The following is a 26,348-nucleotide window of genomic DNA, read 5'->3' on the forward strand; positions in this document are numbered from 1 at the left end:
CTGAATCAACAAAGGCAAGAATAATATAATTTCCAAAAATTGTACACACATTTCACATTCTAAAAAAATAATAATAATAGCAAAAACTAAAATTATAAGGGTACTTTACATCCTTAATATAAGCTGTGGCTTAAGTAAACAATACATTATGACAACAAACCTCTTCAAGATCTGCATTTTGGGCTTGCATATGCTCTAATTCTCTGTGCAAGCGAATTAGGTCTAAGTTCTCTTGCACATGCTGCCTAAAATATTCATAAAGAGAACAAGATAATAATTCATATAACAAAATTTAAAGCAAGTGAAAATAAAAGAAAAGCATGTCAGAATATCAAAAAAATAAATCAATAAATCTGTACCTCAGAGCAAAACTAGCATAAGCTCAAAAAATGTGATTTTCCATTTCTTAGTGCACTGTATGTAGAATCCTATTATACATCAAGCCATGTGAATGCAATCATTAAAAAAAAATCCTTTGTAATTATTTTCAGTGCTAAAAAAGCGCAAGTCCGATCCTTTGCATGTGTCAGACATGTTTTCCGTCTCTCCTGTAAAATAGTGATTACGTGACTTATGTTACTTTGGCTCTGAGGTACAGAAACAGTTTAACTCCTTCCCGCTCGTTCCTGTGTCTATACTGTGCTGGGGTTTCGATCACCATTTCTCGCTCCCATGATAGCGCCGTGCCGGGGTGTGCAATATTAACACGACGAAACTATTAAAACCAATTCATTTATCCCGGAATACATTTTATTGATAGACATCGGTAAACGATATTTAACCGCATTCTCATTCCTAATGTGATGTAATATAAAATGTACTTTATTCAAATTAGATTAACTTCTCAACTCTTTTGACACGTGTAAAGTTTCAGTTTTAGGTTGGCATCCTAAAACTGGATGCCCAATCATATGCAAATGAAGCAAGTATAAATAGTGAACGATTCCAATCGTTCTCTCTCTTTTGTGTTCGTCAGCCTCTTGTGTGTTAGGTCCGGTAGGTGTTGGGGAGTTGTGAACTCCACCTCCACTAATGGCCAGGGTTTATTCTTATAAACTTATTTTGTTAGTTTATTTATTTTAGTTTCTATGGAACAATAAATTTTTGGTAAGATTTTAAACAAGTTTCCAATATTCATTTCTTCACATTAACATTTGATTCTGCATCTTCCACTGTGTGGTATTATATCTGCTTGTATAAACAAGTAATATTGTTGATTGACTTACGGAATTTACCCTTTCAGCTTTTCGTTTAAACATCGTAAGTTATCATTTATTTCTCTCTTTGTACATTAAATGGTAACACCAGTCCATTTTAAATGTGCAGATTTTAAATGTAATTGCAGAGATGAAGAAAGGAAATTTGGTTCTAACTTACCAGATTGTGACGTTGGTCTCTGTATCTCAAGCTTTGAAATTTACCACACAAGAAAAAATTACTTATATTACACAAAATATCAATAAAATTATTTTTTGATGTATAAAAGACATATTTCTTAAACTTTCACTGCTTGCTTGTTGACTTTTCATAAAATTTTTAATTTTTTTTAAAATTTCAATCTAAAAAATATTGAAAAAGAAAAAATGAGTGCACATGTTTTTCATACACTTATTTTTATATCATTTTCTTAGATAAAAAAAATACACCTTTATGACTGTTTTCTTGAAAATTATAAGATGGTTAAGGGGTTAATTACAGTATAACCTCGATTTAACGATTGTCAAGGGAGGGGGAAAATTTATCCTTAAATCAAGGATATTGTTAAACCGAGAAGCATAGACATTCAATGCAGTCATATCCGGACTAGTGAAATGTGTCATTAAATTGAGGAAATCGTTAAATCAGCCAATGTTAAATCAAGATATACTGTATATGAATTGAAAATTCTTAAGTCCAAAAATAAATTTCTAATAAACAGACACTGCTTTCTGTTAATAATTAAGAACATTTTTTACTTAGTTCTTTTATTTTCTGCTCCCTTATAAAATTTAAAGATTATTAAGGAATAAGAATCAAACCTTTGACGCTGTGTCATTTGACATTTTAAGGCATTAAGTTCTTCATCATGGTCCATGTCTCGCACTCTTAGCTGTAAAAAATAATATTTCAACTCCAAATGAATGCTATAAATATCAAAACATTCACTATAATATGAAAACAAATATGTACAAAAGGAAAAACATAATGGAATATAAAGGAAATTCATTTTGATTTGTTAAATATGTCCAACAACTCATTTTCCAAGCAACATTTGCAAAAGCTGCATAATAATCAATAGTCTATAATAAGATTTTTAAAAGAGAGAGAAGAGAGATGTAATTAAATACTTAACAGAAGCCTTTGTATAACTACTTTTTGAAAATCAGCTAAACTTTTTATTGCAAAATGAAACTAAATGTGAGCTATTTATTTTGAAAATGCGGCAAGTCAATAGTTGAAGAAAAAAATGATGATAATGGTAAATCTAGATAAAAATTACAAAGATCTTTTTATCTGACAACTTAGAGACAAAAAAATTCAAAATCCTGATATTTGGGAGGTGGAAGTTTAAACCCTTTATTAATAAAATAACTTAAATATCTTGCAATAACAAAAAAAAAGGACTTTCCCCACTTTATAAATAAATAGGCACATGCATTACATTCAAAAGTATATATCATTAGACATAAACAAAACAGGAAACCACATTAGTTGGCTACATTTATACTGCTATCTCAAAACTTTTAATCTTTAAATTATGCATAATTGAAGATAAATTTCATAAAAGCATATTGACTGCAAAATATAACTGATAACTGGGAAAGAAAACATCATATCTCAAAAAAAAAAAAAAAAAAAAAAAAATGTATATTTTCAGATATCATATGTTATTAGATGTATAACCTAAAATTTCCCAATACTTGAGAATAATTGTTATAAAATATAAAAAATATTTTGTCACAGGCATGCTCAAGTATTGAGAGAAATTAGCTTTATTCATCAAATAACATATAAAACATATTTAAGAATTTTTTTTTTCTTTTTTTTTCCTTTTTTTTTTTTTTTTTTTTTTTTGAGGAATGGGGTTTTTTATTCTAGGCTATTGATATGCTCAGAAAAAAAAAACTAATTACAATAAGAATTACCTTATTTTTCAAAATCTCATTCTCCTGTTCATAAAATTCAATTTCAGATTTTTGGTTTGACACCAGCGTTTTCCTTAAAGAAAGGATAAAAAAATACTTTACAAAGCTTGTTCTGTTAAATACATTGATGTTTCATTTCTTTTATTTTATTTTATTTATTTATTTATTTATTTTTTAATGTTGCAGTAATTGTTTTTATAACAATTCTAAAAAGGATTACATTATAATTGTCAGACATCTCCTAATTAAAATACTTTTGAAAACTAAAAAAAAATTGCACATATATCTGTATCAATGTTCTTTATGAGTTGGAGTTAGAAAGGAGGATGTCAATCTAAAATCTTTTATATAAAATTTACATACACAAACAAAAATTTTACAAGCTTTAAGAAAATTAAGTGCTATAAGTCTTTTTTTTTTTTCTAAAAAAAATTGATTTTAGTGTAAAAATATCACTTCCGACACACAGATACATACAGTTCTGAAATATCATTTCTTGCTTCCTCCAATAAACTAATTGCAATAGGAGGTATCGGTGCAACAGGTGGTTTTCTAAAAGGAAAAAAAAAAGATTTTAAAAACTTAACTACAGGTTATTTATATGAAATCAGCATATTTAAACTAAATGCATTGATAATATTACAACTATTCTTCCATGCAATTACACCAAAGTATCAATATTACAGTCTTTTTTAAAAATATTATACTAATGAATGAAATGACAAACTTTTATATCAGTTTTTCAAAATAGGAACCTCCCCTCCCCCCCCCCCTTTTTTTCTTTTTTCAGCTTAGGATTATTGCTATTACGCATTTCACAGTGCTTCTAAGTAAGAGAGGATTAATTGGCAGTACTAATTTAAACAGCCATAATTAGTCACTTTGCAGAACAAATTTTACCATTATTTGACAGAGAAAACATTTTCCACAATAATTGTTTTTAAGTATACCTTCGACCAGAAACTATGAGTCAAACATTATTGTAACATTTAGTATGAATGTATACAGAGGAGAAACAAAACAAATAGTTTAGAAAGTGCGTAAATCTGAATGAAATATTAAATAATAACCCTAACAGCTGATATTCACACAACACTACAATGAATAATTAAATTAAAGGACTTTTAAATTGGAACACGAAAGATATGAGTAATAATATCCCTCCCCCTTTTCAAAAACCACATATTTGGAATAAACAAAGAGAACTTTCAATTTCAATCCATATCCATATCAAGTTAAGATAAATCCCCTCCTTCATTCTTTTCACATCACCATCTATGTAGCTACTTTTTGTTTCTATGTTATTAATGTTATTTTATTTATCTTTAAGATAGAAATACAACAGAAATAAACAAATGTGTATACCAAATGATTCCACTGCAACATCTCCTTAACTCTCCCTAATGAAAAAGCAAAAGCTTTCTCATGCTTTTGGTTAGTTTCTTAAAGAAAATCAGGGTTTCTTCCTAAATTTATGTTATGATAGCTTATTCCCGTGGCTTCGCTCACGTTAAGAAGTATTATTATTAATTAGGTATAGTTTTTGTGGCTTTACTTTTGTTTAGCATGTGTAAAAAATTAGGGCTTAAAAAACTTCTTTGTATACAATGTAGTAATATATAGCGTAAGTAGCATTTTTCATCATATCAGCAAAATATTCGTCAGGTGTTAAGTAGTTATCACAATTCCTGTCGAGGGTCATAATTGAAAACTTGCTCCAGTCATTAACCACATATCTGACAATTTCTGAACGCACCTCTATTGCTCTATCTTGTGTTCCGTACATTAAATAAGAGAGAGCACGAAACAAACATGCACCGTCACCAACAATGGGGACGACAGTACATTCTTCAACTTCTCCATTAACGCTCAGATTTTCTTTAGCCATTTTTAAAAAGTTGAACCGTCAAAACCTATACTTAAACCAAACGAAAACAAAACAAATGCCAAATACAAAGCAGAGTCTACAACCAAAACTACTAAACCGAAACAAAGCAAATGCAATCCTAAATATGCCTGAAAACTTTTAATGAGTTAAAATTTTATCTGTTGCCATTTTCAATTCGCGAATAAATAAAACTGGAGTAACTAATTCAAGCAAGGCTTTCACGCTGATTTTCAATTTGCCTTTGACTCTGTTTTTGCATGGGTGTTTCGGTAATTGGAAAATTACCGAAACATGGACTTTCTCTTTGATCACTTGGAGGTAGGGCAAATAACCTTAACAAAAAAGATAGACGCTCCACCAATAATTAACAGATTATTATGACTCAACAAAGAATATGCATGCAAAGTCTCCTCCGATCAGTTTAAAATTGACAAAGTTTCATACAAACTTTCATCCCCTATTTTATCTAGTGATGTTCCAGATATCCATATCCGTATCCGCAGATATCCGAGGGAAAATAAAGATCTGTATCCGTATCCGTTAATTTTTTGACAGATCTTAAACGGATCATTTCTATTCTAACAATTTTTAAATATTTGAATAAAAGACTCTTAAATTCCGTTTAAATTAGGTTTTATTCCCTATTTAAATTATAAGGTATTATTTCAGAAGCCAATTTGTACCCCCCCCCCCCCCCCCCCCGTTGCAAAAAGGAAGGGGAAATAAGTTTTAAAAGTGAGTATCAGTGTGTCTTTTTGCGGATCGTAGCTCTTAAACAGATGAACCGATTTAGATAATTCATTTATCTTTCAAAAGGTGACTTGATCGAAAGTGTTCTTAGCTTGGCCTCGTTTTTGTAGAACTTTAACTACCGGAGACATTAATTAAAAACCGATTTAAGGTTTTTCACAATTATGGTAGTAAAAATTTACCCGTACGTTAAAAATGTTGGTCCTAATTCAAAGAACAAAGTTTTCTGCATTTGATGTTTATTTGAAACTTCAAACTTATATACAGTAGGAGCTATAATCCTGTTAAGTAAATTTTAAATGCAATTCTAAGCCTTTATACGCGTGATTAGTAGCGATTTCATAGTCGGAAGATAAGGAGAAAAAGTTCAATGATTTAAAATTTTCACCTGCTGTCAGTCATATTTGTTAACAAATGTGTGTTCTCACCCACAAAATTCATCCTAATATGAGGTTGGCTCGCTGGGATATGTTTTGTTCTTTAATTTAATATTAGTTTTTGTTATTGATTTGAGGTTTCTGTTATTCTTCATTTTTGTTTTTCTCAGCTTCCTTTAAAAAAAAAGTGAGACTAATTTTTCTATTTACTGTTTGTAAAAGTGTTCCCGGCTTTGTATTTCGTCGGTCGGAGAAGTTCGGTGGAATGGGTCAGCGCTGCATTTATGCTGAAATAAAATGGGAAAAATTACCTCCAGCATGTCCAGTAGCAACTTTACACTCTTGCTCCTGTATCCTACGTCTACCGAGTAAGCTAGAAATCATTTTTCACATTCCATCTAAGCATTAATGCAGCGCTGACCCATTCCTTCCAACTCTCCCTCAATTTGAACGGAGATTTCTTTAAAGAGTAAATCATAGTCTTGATTATATTTTTGCCGCAGTTGACATTTTTTGAAGATACTGCCAATATTCTGACGGGAATACATTCCGTAACAAATTTTACACTTGGATAGTTGAATTGGGTAAAACAATTTTGAGATCCGTATCCGCGGATCTTGACACTAATGATCCGTATCTGCGGATCTACTTTTTTAACAATCCGGCACATCACTAATTTTATCCCCTTGGGGGTAGAATTTATCAAAATCCTTTCTTAGCAGATGACTACGTCATAACATCTATCTGCATGCCCAATTTCAGCCCGATGCGTGCAGCGATTTGGGCTGTGCGTTGATAGATCACTATGTCAGTCAGTCAGTCACCTTTGAGTTTTATATTATTTAGATACATTCACCCTAGCTTTTGAGGCCACCATTTTTTTTTTTTTTCAGTTATTTTCTAGAACTATACAAATGATTGCATCACACATTTTGCAACTTACTCTAGAAATTATCAATTTTCGATTCAACAAAATAAAACATTATTATTGAACATCATTTGATTTCTGGAAAATGTATGTACTTACTTTACTAGGTTTTTTAACAAACTGGTGGTTGAAGTAATGTTATATTATTAATTACTTTTTTCTATTTTACAAATATGTACAATATAGCCACATTTTTCATACATTGATACTTTTGTCCTTTAGCAGAGTGATTTTAAATAACCATATGATTTTTCATAAGGAATGAAAGTCTTGAACTAAATAGCTTCTAATATTTAAAAAAAATGAAAAATTAATTAAAAGAGCTCCTAAATTAGCCTGCTGACCACAAACTGCTCCCTCAGATTTTTAAATTTTCAAGTTTAATTAACATAATTAAGTTTACAAACGATAATATGAACATTCGCTCAAAGAAATCGGATGAAATTTTGAAATTAATTTACGAAAATTACGAAAGTGGAGAAAAATAAATCATTTCTCAAAAATAAACTACTAACTATTTCTAAAGTCAAAATTATGAAAGAAAACAATACATCACTTCTCATGAATGATCCTTCATAAGTAAAATATTATTAGTGGCTATTTTAATTATTTCATTATTTATTTTATAGTTTGAGAATAAGCTAAAGTAATTATAAAAATAGCCAAAGGAACATTGGTAAGAAACTATTTAACTTACATTTGGTTTTTGATAGAGTAGTTTGCTTACACTGAACTTAAAGCTTCACCCTAACTTATCTCAGACAAAACAGTTTTTTTATCACCAACTGTACCCAGCTCTTCAATTACTTAAAATAAAATTATATCCTATTACAAAAATCATGCAAAAGTTTTCAGTCGAATGAAACATAAAAAAAGAATAAAATAAATCGTTAAACATAGTGTTTTCATTAACAACTCTAAAATCTTCAGCATAAAATTAAAAAGAAAGAATTTATTAATATCATGGGAAAATTATACATAAAAGATACTTGAAAATTATGTTTACAAACCTTGACAATGATTGAGGACTTTTCCCTTTGGAGCTAAGAGACAAAATATATGGAGATATTCCACTCCTAGAAATCCCCTAAGAAAAAAAAAAAAAAAAAAAAACACACACACGCAGGATATATTGCATTAAATTGACTAACACAAAATGACATTTTTTACATAAAACAACCAACTTGATGTAAATGAATGCATAAAATTAAGTCAAGAGGTGTACAACAAATAAAATAAAAAATAAGTTAACAGTAATGATAAATAATTCTTATAATGCAAAACATGCTTAGAAATGAACCTTTTTCTTGATCATTTCTTCATTTCAAAACTAGTTATTCTTTAAAAACTTTATTGTGCTGTTTAAAAATATGAATATATACAGTCGAATGCTCATATGTGAGAGACTTTTATGCAACAATTACAAAAATGTTTTTAAACTTTGAATGAAACTTTGAATGAAATAAACTAAATGAAAAGGTTTTGCATCAAATATTTAACAAAGTTACTGGGAAAAATAGAATAAAAGAATTTCAAACTCTGTATAAATATGGAATTTCTCGATCTTTTTTGCAATTTATATTCCAGCAACATTTGATTGATCATTAACTATTTCTGCAAGCAAAAGGCTAAGTTTTTACTTCTTAAGCGGACGATATTTATTCAAAACACATTCAATTCAAGTACTAAAATATTGTTTTAGAAATTTATCAATACGGTAAGTTGAAATGCATATACTGAATGAAATGAATTTCCATACTTACAGAATTTACTTTAGGTGGAATATGACTGTATGGATTTGGTCGTCTGACTCGGTTAATGACTTGGTGTTTTGCGACTATCATCTAAAAAAGAACATTTACTCATAAGCAAATACAATGCTAATCATATTCTAGTAAAAGGCCTCAAATCCAGAAACCATTCTGCGATTCTTCAAAATACATATATTTTTGTAAATGAGCATTTGGAATGGAAAATAGAAAACATAAACATAACAAAAAATTATTTATTAAAGGAATTTTGTTCTAAATTTATTCTCCATCTTTTAAAGAATAGTTACTTTTTGTGCGGTTATGTTTAATATTTCAACCTGTATGTATGTGTATATATATATATATATATATATATATATATATATATATATATATATATATATATATATATATATATATATATATATTAACTTCATTTATTGCTGCTTTTGCAGCTTGCCAGCTAGATTACAGGAATAACTGTTCTAATAAGGGCTTTGACACATTTTTCTCATGTCAGGGAGCAACAATTTGGGAGAAACCTTACCAAGAAAAGAAAACTTGAAAATGGTAAGAGAAAAAGTACTGCGCCAAATTGCATGACTATAACTGGCTTTCAACCACTGGAAAAGTACTGTATTATGTGTAGTTAAAAAATTAGGGCACGTAATAATAAATGTCTTCTCTATGACTAAAATATTATTGCCATAAGGAATGTACGGTGCATTATTTACACAGAACTATCTGACCTATTTTAGGATACAGTAACCCCTCATTATATCCCATTCTTCGGGACACTACAAAGAACACACTATGTCTGAAACCGTGACATAATCGAGCGCATGAAAAGTACCTATTCATTTAACATATAAATAAATTACTTGACACAGAGCCGTGTCCAAGGGGAGGGTTTTAGGGGTTAAACCCCTCCCATTGGAGAAAAAATAAAAAAATAAATGAAGAATTATGCATATTTGACTTAGATTTAGGTTTAATGTTCAAATTTGTGTACAGAACTTTTTTAAAAAAGCATTCTCTTTGAAGTTGCCTGGTAACTTGCGACACTGTCTTCTCTTAATCAACTAAAATCATATTTTGGAAAAACAGAGATGGAGGAACAGTTGAATGGGCTGTCAATGGGTCAATACTTTGTTTAATATTGCTTCTCATAAGGGGTTTTGATCTGGGCGTTTCACAAAGAGCGATAACAGTTGCCGTTCTGTAGATTCATAGTAATTGCGTTTGTTAATGTAATTTACATCTGCATCAAAACTCTTCCTATTTAGTTTGCTGAGCATTATCTTACAATATTAAAACCTGAAAACATATGTTATAAAAGACTTTGCGAAATTTTCTCAGTACTTGTTGCAATATATTGCACTGTAAACAGATAATAGGTTTGAATCTAAACAAGCAGTAAAATGGATAAATACTGAGGCTTTCTTGCCCAACCAGAAATTTCCTTCTGGGAGGTGGGGTTCATAACGATCCTTACATGTACAATACAACCTCATTTATCCGGACTAGATAGGACCAAAGGCAATCCTAATAAACGAAAATCCTAATAATAATCAATAATATTTTTAAATATGCAGACTTATCTTTTATTGCACCAAAAAACAATGCTTTCTAACAAAACTACATCATACCATTTTTTCTCAATTACTTCATCAGTTATAATTCAGCTGCAATAGTATTGGGCTGACATCCAAAGTATATCATATTGTTTGCTAAATTAGTACTATACTTTATTGTACGTCCTTTGCAGGAGTAGTATACTTAATTGAAAAGAAACCGAGTATTTGTCGCATTTAAACTTCTGTTCTTGAAATCATAATTTTAAATGATTATTAACGTAAATATATTTTTTCTACAAATTCGATCCGGATAAACAGGCGCTGGCTAAACGAGGTTCAGCTGTGTGTAAAATACATTAATAGAATAGGTAGTATATTACTTAAAACCTAATCTTCTGTGAATTTGAACCATCCCCCCTCCCCTCCAAACTGCTAAGCCCCTCATTATGACTTTAAACAGTGAAGAATTATTTGCACACTAAAGTGTGTTTTCCTGACAATGCAACTAAGAATGAAAATGATTGAAGCCAAAAGCAGGCCCGTCATTTGGGAGATCAGGGGGGTCAATTGCTACCCCTCTCTCTGGATTTTACAAACACAGGGATGTGCCGTCCTAAACTCGCTTTTAGAGCAATCTTGGGAGCAGGAAAATGGTGAGTTTAGAGAAGTAAAACGGTGAATTCGGAGCAGCTTGCAGCAGCGAAAAGTTAAATTTTGCATCAATTTGTAGCAACTATGTATATTTCACGCACAGAAACATGTGTGACATGATAAAATGATAAAAAAGGAGATTAAGGATGCAAAAACCGTAACTCCAACACTCCAACTACTAATTGAAGCTCTCTTAATTACATTTATTTATTTGTTTATTTTTATTTTATTTTATATTTATTAATTTTCTTTTTTGTCTAATATTTTTCACAAAAAACAAGCCACGTCCTGCTCTACTTTTTTCTTACACTGATTTAAATTTAGTTCACATATTTACTTTGTTTAATACATCACTGCTTTTGTTCACATTTAAGTTTTGGTGTTTGATGTGTATTTTTAAATTTTGTTTGCTTTTATGTAGTTCATACATATATGTAAAAGACACAAGATATATATACATAAAACTCAAAAACATATTCAAAAAGGCTAAAAAAAAAAAGGAAAAAAGAATAGTTAACTTTAAAACCTTTACCTCAACAAATTACAAGAGAGTTTTAAAGAGCTATTTATTAATCTTTTTTTTTTTTTTTGGTACCTGTAAGTTATTTACTAACATTTGACCTTATACACATATTCATATATGTTACATACTTAGCTACTTGATTAACAAATCTGAAGATCAAGCAAAGGAAACCATTAAAACCCTTTAATTTTTAACTATTTGATATTTAATCACAAAATTAATAATGAAATTACAATGAAAAAAATGCTTTTGAGAAATGATGTCATAAGAAAAGGAATTTTAAAATACATGTGAAAAAATAAAAATTTTGAGGCAAGCTCAGAATATGGAAAGTAATGCTTAAGTCTCAGAAACTTTAAATGTCTGCATTTTCATCGCCAGAGCATTAGAATTCCCCGATTTTTGCTATCTTATGTGTCTCCAACCAAAATTAGGGATCAATTTTCTGTCCTAAAATCTTAACAAACCCAAGATTAAAAACTGGTGAACAATATTAATTTTTACACATGGCATTTGCTTAGACCAATTCGGATGCAACTAGATTTGACATTTTTGAGTGGACGTGGCAAGAAGACGAACTTACAAGACCTCTCCTTCTGAAAACAAAAGATAAGAATGGTTGAAAATAATGGTCAATGCAAAATTTTTCAACTCAAAGGAAACGATCACATAATAAAATGAAACGATTGAATTTTTCAAAAGCGAATGCAATCGGATTTTGAAATACGCAAAAAAACAGGGCTATGTAAAAAAAATCGTAAAAACAAGCTTCAAATGCCTAAACTTGATGATAATCTGAAAAAACTGCCAAATATGCTGAAGGAACTGCAACATTAAATGCAAAATCGCACTTTTAGCGCAAGTTTGTCCGATTTTGGAGCAGAAAAGTTCGTTTAGCAGTCTTTTGGAGCAGTTTGTCGCAACTGGCACATCCCTGCAAACATGATGAATTTAAGCATTTTTGTACATATTTTGTTGTTTTTTTCAGATAAAATGTATCGATCAAACGCTTTGCCCCTCTCCTTCAAAACAAAATATTTTAAAGTGACAGGCCTGCGAAAACCCCTCCCTTTATGAAATCCTGGACACGGGCCTGACTTGACACAAAGCACACAAAAACATAAGTATACATTTGAGGCAGTGAGAAGCAAAGGGATGTAATTGGACATTTTCAAGTTTTGGGTATAACGTGTGTAAAACAGGGTTGGCCGGATTGGACGCATAGTTTTTTTTTTTTAACATTTAAAAAAATCCATTCTTTAGCCCACTTTTGGGTTTTTAAAAAATTTTCTGAGAAGTTTTTAAAAAAAAATAATTTAAATGCTTTCACAATTTAAACTTCTTTTTTATTTGTTCTGCACCACAGACAATGGACATAAAAAATGAATTTTCAACTTAAAAAGTATTTCTTAACTCGTAATGGCATTAAAAAATACTTCAAATATTTTAAATAAATATATTTAACTTTTTTCTTTAACTGGTCAATTAATAACTCAAAATAACTTGACTAAATTCTTTCATGTCTGATTTTCTCAATATTTGTAGTGACAAATCTCGAATAAACAAAGTATATTTTTTAGAAAATTAACAGGTGTTACAAACGGTCGGACAGAAAACAGAATAGGATGTACAGTATTTTCATTATCTTATGAAAAAGTTTAATATTTTTTACTGTGTACACAGAAATAGAAAAACTGGCAACATAAAATTCAAGGAAATGTCTTGATTAAGCTGGAATTCAGTAAAAAGGGATTTAAACTGCTTGAGGTTCTACAGTAGTTTTGCATAACAGAATGAAATACAATAAAGTAAAATTAAAAAAAAAATTAGTAATTAAAAACAAATAAACGAACAATAGATTTTATCATTCGAGAAGTAACTTTGCCTCAACTGTTGATAATCATGGAAACTAAAAAATCTGAAACTTCACCATTCTTGGGCTTCATCGTCTTTTATACTATTCTTCAGAAAACGCTGAATTTTCCAGCTTTTTTTTTACCCCAAGACAATTTTTGTGCTTTGTCCATATTCTTACACTACAATATGCTACAAGTACCCACATTTTCCCTAAAAAAGACAGAAAAAAACATTTCTTTTTAAAAACCCAGCTTTAGTTAGGTTTTTTTTTTGGGGGGTTTTATTTTAAAAAAAACCAAGGTCCATGGGCTTTTTTTTTTTTTTTTAAATCGTTTTTTTGCCAACCCTGGTTTAAAGTTATTGTACTAGGTAGACTTTCATTGGAAAGTTTTTTTTTATAACTTTGTTGTATAGCAGTACTTACTAGAGCTACTAGTACTATCAACAGAGGGGTTCACTGTTGACAAAACACAGTATAACATAGTATGGAAAGATTCACCTACCATTAGTACAGGGTATCTCCGAATTTTTAATTTTTGCACTTACATCCCTTTACTTTCCACTGCTTTGATTGTTCTTTAAATAGGAAAATAAATTCAAAATATTTCTATAGTCTGTTGATTAAATAAGAATCTAAAGTTGCAACTGCATACCTGCCAACCTCCAAGAAAAAAATCGGGAAGATTTTTTTATTTTTATCCACAAGATTTTAACGCAAAATAAAATTAAACATAACATCTACCCTCTTTAGATTTAACAATATGATATTAGTTATGAATTTCATATCAATTGAACTTACTTTCGTTTAGTAAATATTAATTTTATTTCTTTCTTTAAAAGTTTGGAAATAACATTTACTCGCACTCATCTTAAAAAAAGAACGTAACAAAAACAGCTTGAACTGAGAGAACGAGAAGATAATCGGAGCCGAAATTGTGCCCCTAGTCGCCCGTCGCAACGCTTGCTTTGATTGGATCCCGATGAAGTCATGCGCTGTAACACTCAGTGACGTCATAATCTTGCCTCACTTCTCGTGCCATTCTCCTACGGCAACCTTTCCTTGGCTACTTGGCTTAAAACACGGTGGCGTGTTCCACAAAAGTATCGTTAGAGCCAAAATTGGCGAGATACAATTTTTTTCCCGACAGAACGTGAAAAATCCGGAAAATTTTGCTCATAACCGGAAAAACGGAAAAAGACATGAAAATGCGTAAAACTTCGGGGAAATTCGGAAGGGTTGGCAGGTATGCAACTGGTGGAAAAGCACACTAAATACTTGGGCTTTGTTCTGGACAGCGAAGTTATTTCCAATAGATATATCGATCACTTAATACAAAAAAGCAAAAAATGCTTAATGATCTTAAAATATATTTCAGGGCGCGACTGGGGTGCCGACTCTAAAACTCTCAGAACTATTTACATGGCCCTAATAAGGCCTATTCTAGAATACGGCTATCCAGTCTACAGCTGTGCCTCAAACACCAACTTACAAAAGCTTGAAGGGGTACAGCTTAGTGCGGCTCGTATCATTACAGGACTTTGTAATAGTTGCCCAAATGAGATAGTACTATATGAGGCCGATCTGCAACCTCTCAGCCTTAGGAGAAAAACTAATTTGGTGAAATATTTCTCAAAGCTCACCAGTTATGGGACCCAGAATCGAACGTCTGAGTTCTTGTTGGGGTGGACCAACAATAAAAGATTAAGAAAAATAGCCCTTTAAGCTTGGCTGACTCAGACAACTTGATCCCAAAAAATGTAATTCAGCATAGTTTGAAACAGAGCATTAATCCCTCAATTGGTTTAAACAGAGTCTACTTCCACACCGATCTTCCTTCCCAGGTGAACAAGAAATCAGATGCACCGGCTTATTTGAAACAATTGGCTTTAGAAGTGATATACAATATCCCTGAGGACTCTATTATAATGTATACGGATAGTAGTAAGGATGAACGTAACTGCTCTGATAGTGGTGTTTATATTTTATTCCAAGGGTGTGCAACAAAATTAAACAGAAGAAATCCAGACGGTTGCTCAGTGTTTAGAAGCGAACTTATTGCTATCGATGAGGGGCTCGATTCAATTTTGTCTTCTCCCGGCTCTTCAGCTGTTTGAATTCTGTCAGATAGCCGAAGTTCCATCCAGTACCTCTCTAATTGGCATAAAGTGGGTGATGGCACTGGTGTTTCTATTATTAACAAACTGGAGCATATTTCTTCTTTTCGAGAGGTGCATTTTCAGCGGATTCCATTTCACGTTGATGTACACGGTAACGAGATGGCCGATATCTTGGCTAAAAAAGGGACTGGTGAGTCATTATATACACCTGATTCTTCGACTTACTTGGAGCTATTTTCTAAGGCTAAAAGAGATGCAAAGTCCTCCTGGACTGTCCCTCCTACCCATAATTGGTACCAGGCGAAGTGCCCGGGAGGTGCATTATCTCTCAAGTGTGGTAGGCGAGATCAGACGACCATCACTAGGCTCATTAGTGGACACCTAAAATCATTGACTTATTGCAATGGAAAAAAGACTTTTCCAACCTGTGTGAAGTGTGCCGACCATCAGGCCACCCCCGAACATATACTGAATTGTCTGGGACTTTCAAGATTGGATCTTTTGGTGGATCCAATGTTGGTGTTGGATTTTTTGAGAGTGACGAATTTCATAGACCTGGTTTAGCGCTGATAAACACCAGAGATTTGCAACAACAACAACAAAGTTGCAACTTAAAATGCAGCAAAATTAGGTGCATGGAAAACTCTAGTTTTGTTCATTTATAAGCAAAGGGAAAAAAGAAGAAGAAATTATTTTCCCTGAGGAATACAAGTACAATATTGAATGAACATTATAATGTGGTCAATGTAATGTTGCAGTAATATCAAAAAACATTAACTAAAGAAAACTTACCTTGTCTCTCAAACGAGAATTTGTTTTTTCTAATTGACGAACGTTATCTTGTAAATCTTCAACCATTTCTTCAAGTTCTAAGACCCTTTTAGGACCTGTAAAAATGTTAAAAGAAAACATATGTTCTGAAGTCCCTTTAGTTTGACAGTTTTCAAGTTTTGCAACTTTGAAATTTCTCAACAAAATAGAAATGAAACTGAAAGCAATATAAGAGAAGCTTGCCTTTTGGATTTTTCACATTTTTTTAACAAAATCAAAATTGTACGATTTAAACATTACATAAAGCATTATGAAATGTAAAAATAGCCAAAACAGGGTGGCGACAGAAACCAGAAAAAAAAGTTCCCTGATTAAGTTCACCAAATTTCCCTGATTTACGTTACCAATGATAATGGCTTCTTTTCTTTGCCCTACCTGAAAAGCATTACATATTAAATAAAATGCAGTGTTTAAAACGGTTTAAGCTGTTAATTAAAAATATAATTTGAAAAGATGCTCCTTTTTTTTTTCTTGGTAAAAATTGTAATGTTAAATTATCGACAGAGAAATATTGTAGGAAATATAAAACAAATACTTTACATCCAGGAACCAGTTAACATAAGAATTCTAAGAAGTTATTGAAACCACTCTTAAAGACATATCTAATCATGATAAAACTAAAAAATTTAAATGGAAATAATCTTGAACTGAATTTTCAAGCAGTATAATTGTTGCTGCAAGAATAACAAACAAGTGATAGTTAAAGTATGGACGCAATGTAGTTTTACTTACGTAAGTAAATACTGCCGTTTGCAGGTAAACGGCAGTATCTGCAGAAATTAGTTTTCGAGATATTTGGAGAAATGTGTGGTGGATTCAGCACTAACAATAGGAAAATGTTGGAATTAGACGTTTTTTTTAGCGGAAACCAAAAAAGCAGGTATGTACAATAAAGATAACGTACAATAGATGACAAAAATGCAAAGAAAAAAAAGAAAAATGTGCAGTTACTGCTTTTTACCTGCACACGGCATAAGACATATTTATGTAAAACAAATTGAAATCTTTCAACAACCAGTCATATTCAGCTATTCTCTAATCAAGAACTTAGGTTTTAATGAATGAATGCAGCATTTTAACTATTAAAAAATAATTAAAATATTTACTTATGTACACAACTCAATTTCAAATGATTTCATTAGTTGTCGAAAAAAAATCTTAGATTACTTTAGTAACAAACAACGTTAAAATGCAAAAACAATTATTAAATTCAAAATGTATATACATATGGTTTTAAAATAAAAGTTTTAAAGTCTGAAATAAAACTCCTTCGTGTAATCTGAAGTGCCAACAAAAAATACCATGGAAAAAAAAGTCAAAATTCAATTTTAGCAATTAAATTTAAAAAGCCAAGTGAGACTTTTAAGATTTTTTCAGCATTAATTTGAAAAACAAAGATTCTTTCTTGAAATCGTGATAACAGTATGCTAATTACTTCAAGACAATGAGTAAAGGCAAGGGACCAAAGTCATAAATGACGGCTTCGTCTTTGCCTGTAGGGTTGTTTATTTTACGTAGCGTGGAATGCATGGAAGGGAAATTCAAGCTATGTAAAATAAACAACTTAACAGACACAGAAGCAATCTTGGGAAACTCATCCTAAGCTTGAATACTTTGACCTTGAGGAAAACATATGCACAAATATGTGGCACTGTATAATCACACTTCATTAACTTTACTTTTTTAAAACAAATAATTGTCGGAAAATTCCTATTGAGTGAAAGTATTAAAATTTTGCAAGGAAAATTTTTTTTTCCTTCATTTGATAAAATTTCCCTGAATTTTTGTTATTTTTTCAAAATTCCCTGATATTTCCCTGATTTTTCCCTGAGTGATAAAGTTCCCTGATTTTTCCCTGATCTCCCTGATCAGTCGCAACCCTGCAAAATGTTTTCTAGCCAAGTATGAGAAATTATCAATGGGTGAAACATTATGTATACAAATTCCTCAAACCTGTTCTCTCTCCTCTCTCTCTCTCTCAATATAATGAGTGTTAAAATGAGGCTCACATAAATTATTGTAGCCCTAGCCTTAGGGTCTTGCTGATTGTTTTTCAAGGTACAATAGTGTACAAGTGTACCAACTACTACTAAATCATATTTGTAGATGCTAATAAATATTACTATTGTTAGGACATTAAAAATCACTGAAGAATATTCATTTTTGTATCATAAACAGCACAAAGCTGCGATACCCTCAGAGATTCTTGAAGGAATCTGCAGACAATTTCTGATACGGATTTTTTTTTTTTTTTTTCATTTTCTGCATTAATGTCTCTTAAAGAAGAATAATAAAGCTCAGAATGAATAAGGAATAACAGTAACAACAAAAAAGTTCCTAAACTATGTAGGAATCCTCAGTAGCTGAGAGGTTAAAAGCACTTCTTCCAGCAACTAACCTGCTGTCAGTTGCCTGTTTTACTTTGAACCATTTTTCCCTTCATTTCACTTGGAACTTTTAAACTTAGCATTTTATTTTCAGGCATTTCTTGGTGATGCTTTATAATAAGGGTTATGACTAATCCCTCGCAGATTGCTGAAAACAATTCTACTACTGGGGACTAACAGAGCTTCTTGCACAATTTAATGTAAATAAATCAGGTACTGTCAAATAACAATTAAATTAGGAAAGGAACAGACATCATGATTTTTGTTTCAAATGTTAAAAATAAAAATTCATCAGGAAAACCATTTTATGACAAAATTGGCTAAAGCTAACTGGACATGAAGCAAAATTTTAATAAGAAAACAACAAAGAGAAGAATATACTCACCTGGTGTATTTCTAAGTTCCATATTTTTCTTTTCTCTTAATAATCTAGTCATTTTGGTAGCTAATCTGTACGAAAAGAAATACAAGAGGAACCTTGAACAAAACACTTTAATATTCTTTTATTTGTAGAAAATAAAAGTGAAATGAAAAGAAAATAACAGCATACTTACTAATATAAAAACATAAATTATCACAACCATTCTGCTCCATTTAACACTCATTAAAAAGGAGCAGACATGGGAGATTTTTTTCAAGCCCGTTTTTAATCAATGGTGACACATGTACTGTACACACAAGGTTTCATATTATTTTATTTCATTAGGTACTCCCCCCTTTTTTTTCGACAATGCAGTCCATGAAAAAAAGTGAATTATGCCCTACATTTGACAGGGGAAAATATTAAAAAATATAGTTGTCTCTATATCTGATTAAATACAAATGTACAAATTTATTAGAAAATATTTGGTGCAGATCTTAAATAATTGTGGAATTCTTGGCAGAATTTCACGCATTCAGTTTTGAAATCAACATTGGTTTAAGAACTGAAATTTTTACTCTGCTTTTTGCTAGTCTTTAAATTAGTTATGAGCGAAAATACCCTTCCTACACGCACATTAGGCACAGGAAAAACATAAAATATATTAAATAACTATGCATGATTTAATTTACTGTCATAAAGATGATTCAACAGCTCCACCCAGTGACTTTCAGTTGAAGTATTCAATGGTTCATTTTGTCAGAAAACAGGACTTTTCAGAACGTGCAAAGACAACAGGACAGAATACCTGAAAATAGGACTGTCCCGTTCAGAACCATACATATGGTCACCTTATATATCATGCACACAATCCGTGAGATATAGGTGTTACTTCCATGATACATTTTTTCATATTGAAATATTTAAGCTGATGGCAGTGCAAAACTTAGCAAATGTTTAACGCATTTAAAAATATTTTAATATATTCACAAGCATAATGCAGGCGTCAGATCTAAGAAATATTAACATTACTAGCGGTACCTGCACAGCTTTGCCCATAGTAGAAAATTAAAAGGTCATTAGGTTCGCCTTTATATTTACAAATAATGGATGATGAATTTCTCACCAATTTGCTTGCCCATGTTACGGTTCTACGTTATGAAAATTTGTTAATTTACTCGTCCATGTTATGATAATTTTCTTGGTAAAATGTTCTTAAAATTGGAATAGAAAAAGGAAAAAATTGAATTTTCCAAAAATCACTTCGAAGAACACACCCCATGCTACAAGCTAATTTTGTGTCGAATTTCATGAAAATCAGCCGAACCGTCTAGGCGCTATGCGTGTCACAGAGATCCAGACATTCAGCTTTATTATTAGTAAAGATAAAGATAAGCCCAAAATGAAAATAAAGATGCATACTGTTTTAGTTCATCTTCTTGCTTTTTAACTGCTTTCTTCAATTGATGATTTTCTTCCTTAAATTTATAAAATTTATCTTCTAGGTCATTTCTAGTGATATTAGGACCTGTTCTCCTTAGAAAAGTACGTCTATCTGGAACTAACAGAAAATAAAATGTATTAATATTCAGATTTTTTGAATCAATTTAATATCAGAATGAGTATCATTAGGAAAGAAGAAAAATAAGATAAATAAATACCTTTGCGCTGAAAAGTAAAGTAAGAAAAAAAAACGTTCAAAAGCCCAAATTGCAGATTACTTGCAGACACATGTTTCGGTGTTACAAGGAACACCTTTATCAATGCAAAAAGTAACGAACTTATGGATGAAAAGCTTGCTAATTTGTTTTGTTTTAGCTTTGCTTTGTTTAGCTTTCCTTTTGTTTTAGCTTTGGCTTAATCTTTGTCCAATTAAATTCTTTCTTTCAGCTTTACTGTGCCTGTGAGAGAGCTCCTGCCCTTTGTTTGCATTCCTTTTGTTTCTTTTTGGTTTGCAATTTTCTTATTGGTGTTTGGTTAATCTGCTATTCTTACTGTTTGCTTATCTGCTCTTGGCTTTTGTCGGATGTCTTTTCATTCATAAGCTCGTAACTTTTTGCATTGATAGAGGCGTTTCTTGTAACGCCAAAACACGTGTCTACAGTAATCTGCAATTTGCTTTTTAACATTGTTTTTTCTTACTTTACCATTACGAAAATTTGAATAATTTTATTGTAGGGCCTTTTCATGGAAAAAAGTCATTTTGTCTCGCATTTTACACCTCATATATTTCACTAAAAATATTAAATAAAAAGGGTAATGATAAAAATTTTATTGCTTAACAAATTGCAAATAAATGTGTGATTTTTAAAACATAAGATTTCATCATTACTTTTTTTTTAAATTACTTTTTAGTTAAATATATGAACCATCATGTTCGGGACAAAAGAACAACATTTTTGTGGAATGACGCACAACATATCTTTGTCAATGGTTTAAAAAATTGTTTCTCAACAAATGAGATATGTTTTCCTTACATTGGAGCCTTTACTCTAAAATCTACAATTTATTTTAACATTAATATATTAACAGAGCAAAAATATTAACTAATTCGTAAGCAAGTTACAAGAGGTTGATATTGGATGTCCAGCACGTGACGCACAGGGTTGGCAAAAAAACGGTTTTTTTTGGTTTAAACCGGGTTTTTTCGGTTTAAATACTATTTGCGAGAAAAGCAATTAATTTTCGGAAGGTAATTAAGGTTCCATGTAATTAACAGTTATTCAATAGTCACATTATACCTAATTTCTTGATTAATCAAAGAGATAAGAACAAAATCTTGTAACTAAATTAAATAATTAAAATAGCTTTCTGCTTCCAATGAACAAAAGGGGGGAAAAAACTAAGAATTATCTGCACCCAATAGTCATAAAGCAGCATAGGTGTATAGACAATCAAAATCTTTTGAGCACACAGAATCCAAAAAAAAAAAAAAAAACACCAATGGAGAGTGTAGTTTATATGTGAAGATTTATATATTTCTCACTCAATTTTTACACATTTACGCATTTTGTTCTGGGAATTTAAAAATTTGTCTTTCAATCTTCCTACATTATAATATAAGGAACTATTATGTATCATAATATGAAGTATAAACTTTTTTTTAAATTTGATTCAAAAAATATTATTTGTGTTCACCTTCAGAACAAATCTTAATTTTTAGGTGCAAACAATTAAGTTAGACTGTTGATTACCTTACAAGTCAGTTAAAATTCCAGGAAAGTGCAAATAAATGGGCAAAAATGTCACACCCCTGCAACAGGAGTGAGCAATATAATGAATTGCATCTACAATAAAAGATTCAATCCTTAGTAAATCTTAACTAATCATGCAATTTAAGTATAATGTTGGAAGTTGACTGAAATCTGCTTTATGGCACATATATGAAATAAAAAATATATTAATATTTTTTTTTCGATTAAAGCTTGTAATACATTTTGAAGAAGCAACTTTGCAATTTTAGTATTTATCTCTGCAACTTAGCTAGGAACTTAGCATAAATAGAATTTTACATTTTTCAATATGTGTGTGGAAATCAATGTAAACCTGTAAAATGGTTTTTTTTTTTTTTTTTGGCTTTAAAAAAATAAAAATAAAAACATTTTTTTTAAAAACTGCATGGTCTTTTAAAAAAAAAAATTGGTTTAAACCATGGTTTAAATCAACGTGGTTTAAACCAAACAACCCTGGTGACGCATGCAAATAAATTAAATTTAAACTAACAAAAGTGTTTAGTAAAAATGTAACTGTGTTAGGAGTAGCTTGGTATCAAATGTAAAGATTAAAAAATTTGCTTATCCCTGTTTAATTAAAATTAAGAGATATGATAAAATGTGAATAAAATCTAAGCGTCTTTTTGTCCCGTATGTGACGGTGGAATGGCCCAGTTCATGAGTTTGACATTATACATAGCAGTACATAGTCTATGTACTGCTCTTTTTGTACAAACTTAATTTTAGATTGACACAATGAGCTTAATTAAATCCATAAAAAAAATCTCGCACATTTCACAAAGAAAAACTTTCTTTTTAAAATACAGAATAAGTACTTCTGAAAGAACAAAATAAAACTTCTTTTTTCTCTCAAATGTTCGATTTTTTGTAATCAAACAATAAGGAACATTAAAACTCCTGCACATTAAAAATGAAATGTTGAACAATATTTTAGCTTAAGGTTTTTTCCACAATGCCATTTGTAGCCAATTGAGCTACAAATGGCACAAAATATATTAAAGCTGTAAAAAAAAAAAATTAATCATTAAAATACGTTTTAAATTTATCTTTCATTCAGTTTTCAATTCATAAAAATGTTACTCAATAAATAAATTCAGAATGGTACACATTTTTACCTATTCAACCTTTCATATTTTTTAGCAAAAACTTAAATGTTCTAAGAATCAATCACCAATTTAATATTTGTAATCTTGTGACTAAAAACTAGTATGTTGTGGCCATCATGAAACTTTCTTCTATATTTTTCTTATAATTCTGATACCCATGCTTGATGAGGAAGCAATATTCCCAACAAAAACAAAATTACACGCTCCAAAACTTGACGACCATCCGAATTCCCGATTTGTCTCAAAAGCAAAGCAAAGAACGAAAACTGAAAATTATTTAAAAAGTCTTGCTTAAAATAATTAAACATTTATTTGTTAACAAACGCAATTTGGCTACAGTTAAAAAGTTTAAATCATCCCGATTTTCTGGTCGTCATTTTCCAACAATTAAAATCACCCGAAATACGCAGACGACAGTCATTACGATTTATATCTTTCTTATTGTTGCATTTATAAAGATATTTTTACTCACACAAACCCAACCCCCACCCACCCCCATGGAGCGATTAGCACCAAAACTGAGCCAACGTCTGTTTACATATGGATTCATATTCATTCCATTTCATCCAGAACATAGCATTACTTCTTGAGATATAGCAGACTTAAAATGAAAAAAAAAAAACTTTCGATTGCGCCATTCCCTTTTCAGCTATTGATGCCAAAATAGAATCAGGTCTTATACCCTTTAAGGGCTACTTGCCGATAAATTTTTGTTTGATTCCATTCATTATTTCTTGAGATACAGCAGTCACAATTGACAACAAAAACGTTCTATAGCTCAACCCCTGTTTGAGTTATTGACACCAAAATTGAATCAACATTTGTACCTGTTAAGGATAACATATGGACGAAATTTTGTTTGATTCCACCATTACTTCCTGGGGAATAGCAGGCGCACATAACTCAAGAAACGTCCCATTGCTCCACCCCCACCCCCCAGGAGGAATTTGTGCCAAAAACCAATGGGTACAAGTTCACATAGAGGCACATATGTGTACCAAATTTCGTTCGATTTCATGCGGTAGATTTTGCTGCAGAGAGGCCACAAAAAACTGGTCACACACATACGGACACACACACAGACAGGCATTTTCCAAAAATGGTGGAAATGAATTCAGCACACCTCAAAATGTTTGAATCCGGTCAAAATTCGAAATTTGAAAATTTGCACGAATCCAATACCTTCTTCTGTATATTGGATTTAGAACAGGGCTGTCCAACTGACGGCCGCAGGCCGCATGCGGCCCGCTAGCTTTTTATTCAGCATATTTCTTTTTTTGACATTTTATGGTATCAAGAAGCTACCGAGACTACCATTCTTGGTTAAGCCGGGGTCCCCGAAATTTCCTCTTGATCGTTTTTTTACTCCATTCATTGTATAGGGAGAAAAAGGTACAGGATATCGACAGGTGAAGGTCAAACAGTCCTACCCCACACGCTAGTGTTAAAACGAATTCCCCCTTTCTTTTGGTGCCCCATTCTTGGTGCCCTGAGCCTGTGCCCTATAGGCCCTTCTCTTAATCCAGCCCTGGGTAAGAGGTTATTGTTCAACTTTTTCAAACTGTGGCCCGCAAGGTGATCAGTGACTGGAATTCTGGCCTGTAGGCTCTTTGCAGTTGGACAGCCCTGATATAGAAGAAAGTAAAAACATTTTCAAACAGCAGTTTTTTTTTTAAATTGCAACAAATAAATCTTTTGTTAAAAAAAAAACTTTACATAAATGACAAAGACAAAGCATGTTTATTTACGCATTTCACATTAACAAAATAAAAACGATACAGTCAACTCTCTTAAACCTGCCAAGTTGAAATCCACAATTGTCTAAAATCCGCTCAAGATTTGAGATATGAACAGAGAAATTTACAATTAAATATGAAGCAGTACTCAATAGAAATAACATTATGAATGTTAAAAATACAGAATAAATTTTTATTTTAATTTTTAATTTTAGGGTTAGGTTTGCATAACAATGATGAAGGCAGTGGCGGATACAAGGAGAGGGTAATGGGGATCATGCCCCCCCCTCCCCCAAACCGTCAACAATAGTATCCGTTCACCATAATAAAAAAACATAAAAGTGTCTGCACATATTGCTCAAAACTATCTGCAGGACTGAAAATCAACATGCAGTGGGCAGATGAAATATTTAGTAAGAAATTGCCTTTTGCTTTCATTCATACATTCAGAAAAGCATCAATGAAAAATTTTCATTTATTTATGTTTAAATTTTGAAGATAATAAGTATTTAATATGGATATTATTAACAATTTTCGACGAATGCACACATCTGCAGCAAATGTATGCACAGTATCAAATGTATTCCTGGAAATTAAGGGTGATGATTTTGCAATGTAACATAGCAAAAAAAGATGGTTAAACAAATAAATGACTCTTTATCTGCAAAATTCAAAACTACTTGGCTTCAAGCTGCGCAAATTTGCATCAGTTGACTGTAACATAACTCTATATTATTAATGAATAAATTTTTACAGTACCATGAATTTCAAAATCTCCTTGTGAATGCAGCTTTTTCATTTCTTTTGTAGGATACACATATTGCTTTGTATCATCGGCCATTCTTTAAGCTTTACACAAAACTGGTGCACATTTGAGCCGTTTTAAATCTGAAAAGATGGATTTCCTTTCACTCATTATTTGGGTTTGAAAATGTCACATTTGTCAAAATATAAAAAATATTACACATTTTAATATATATCTGGTATGTCTAATCAGCACAAACTAAATTCTTCAAATAGTAATCTGCATGCTCCAATCACACAACTGATTATTTTCCTATATTATTAATATATTTTACAGGCAGTGACGTACATAGCAACCCTGCAAACCTCACGGAGAAGGAGGACGCAAAAAGTATGAGGGTGCAT

At 31.2% G+C, this 26,348-nt stretch overlaps 2 protein-coding genes across 4 annotated transcripts in view; both read right to left on the bottom strand.

The window, feature by feature from the left end:
- Positions 1-2,081, bottom strand: part of LOC129231779 (protein fantom-like) — a 35,224-nt gene extending 33,143 nt beyond the window's left edge. For all 3 annotated transcript variants that reach the window (XM_054866146.1, XM_054866145.1, XM_054866147.1), the window contains exons 1-2: positions 2,019-2,081; positions 161-245 (exon numbers count right to left, since the gene is read on the bottom strand). The gene's annotated coding sequence lies outside the window, so the exon portion shown is untranslated. The remainder of the gene's footprint in view (positions 1-160; positions 246-2,018) is intronic.
- On the bottom strand, positions 6-26,040 carry LOC129231186 (protein fantom-like). Its single transcript, XM_054865432.1, has 10 exons — positions 25,959-26,040; positions 20,547-20,685; positions 19,149-19,213; positions 16,338-16,432; positions 8,832-8,912; positions 8,079-8,155; positions 3,603-3,677; positions 2,019-2,144; positions 161-245; positions 6-59 (listed from the first exon to the last, which is right to left on the bottom strand). Exons 1-10 carry the CDS (start codon positions 26,038-26,040, stop codon positions 6-8), a joined length of 879 nt encoding a protein of 292 aa, XP_054721407.1.
- Positions 26,041-26,348: the final 308 nt, after the last annotated feature.

This window comes from Uloborus diversus, chromosome 10, assembly GCF_026930045.1.
Source record: "Uloborus diversus isolate 005 chromosome 10, Udiv.v.3.1, whole genome shotgun sequence".
Classification (NCBI taxonomy): Eukaryota; Metazoa; Arthropoda; class Arachnida; order Araneae; family Uloboridae; genus Uloborus; species Uloborus diversus.

Excerpts from the sequence above, each read along its gene's own strand:
- LOC129231186 (XM_054865432.1), bottom strand. The coding sequence starts at position 26,040 with ATGGCCGATGATACAAAGCAATATGTGTATCCTACAAAAGAAATGAAA. Across the intron at positions 19,214-20,546 it reads CAAGAAGATGAACTAAAACA|ATTAGCTACCAAAATGACTA; the intron begins GTATGCATCTTT and ends CTTTTCGTACAG. Across the intron at positions 3,678-8,078 it reads AGTCCTCAATCATTGTCAAG|AAAACCACCTGTTGCACCGA; the intron begins GTTTGTAAACAT and ends TTTTCCTTTTAG.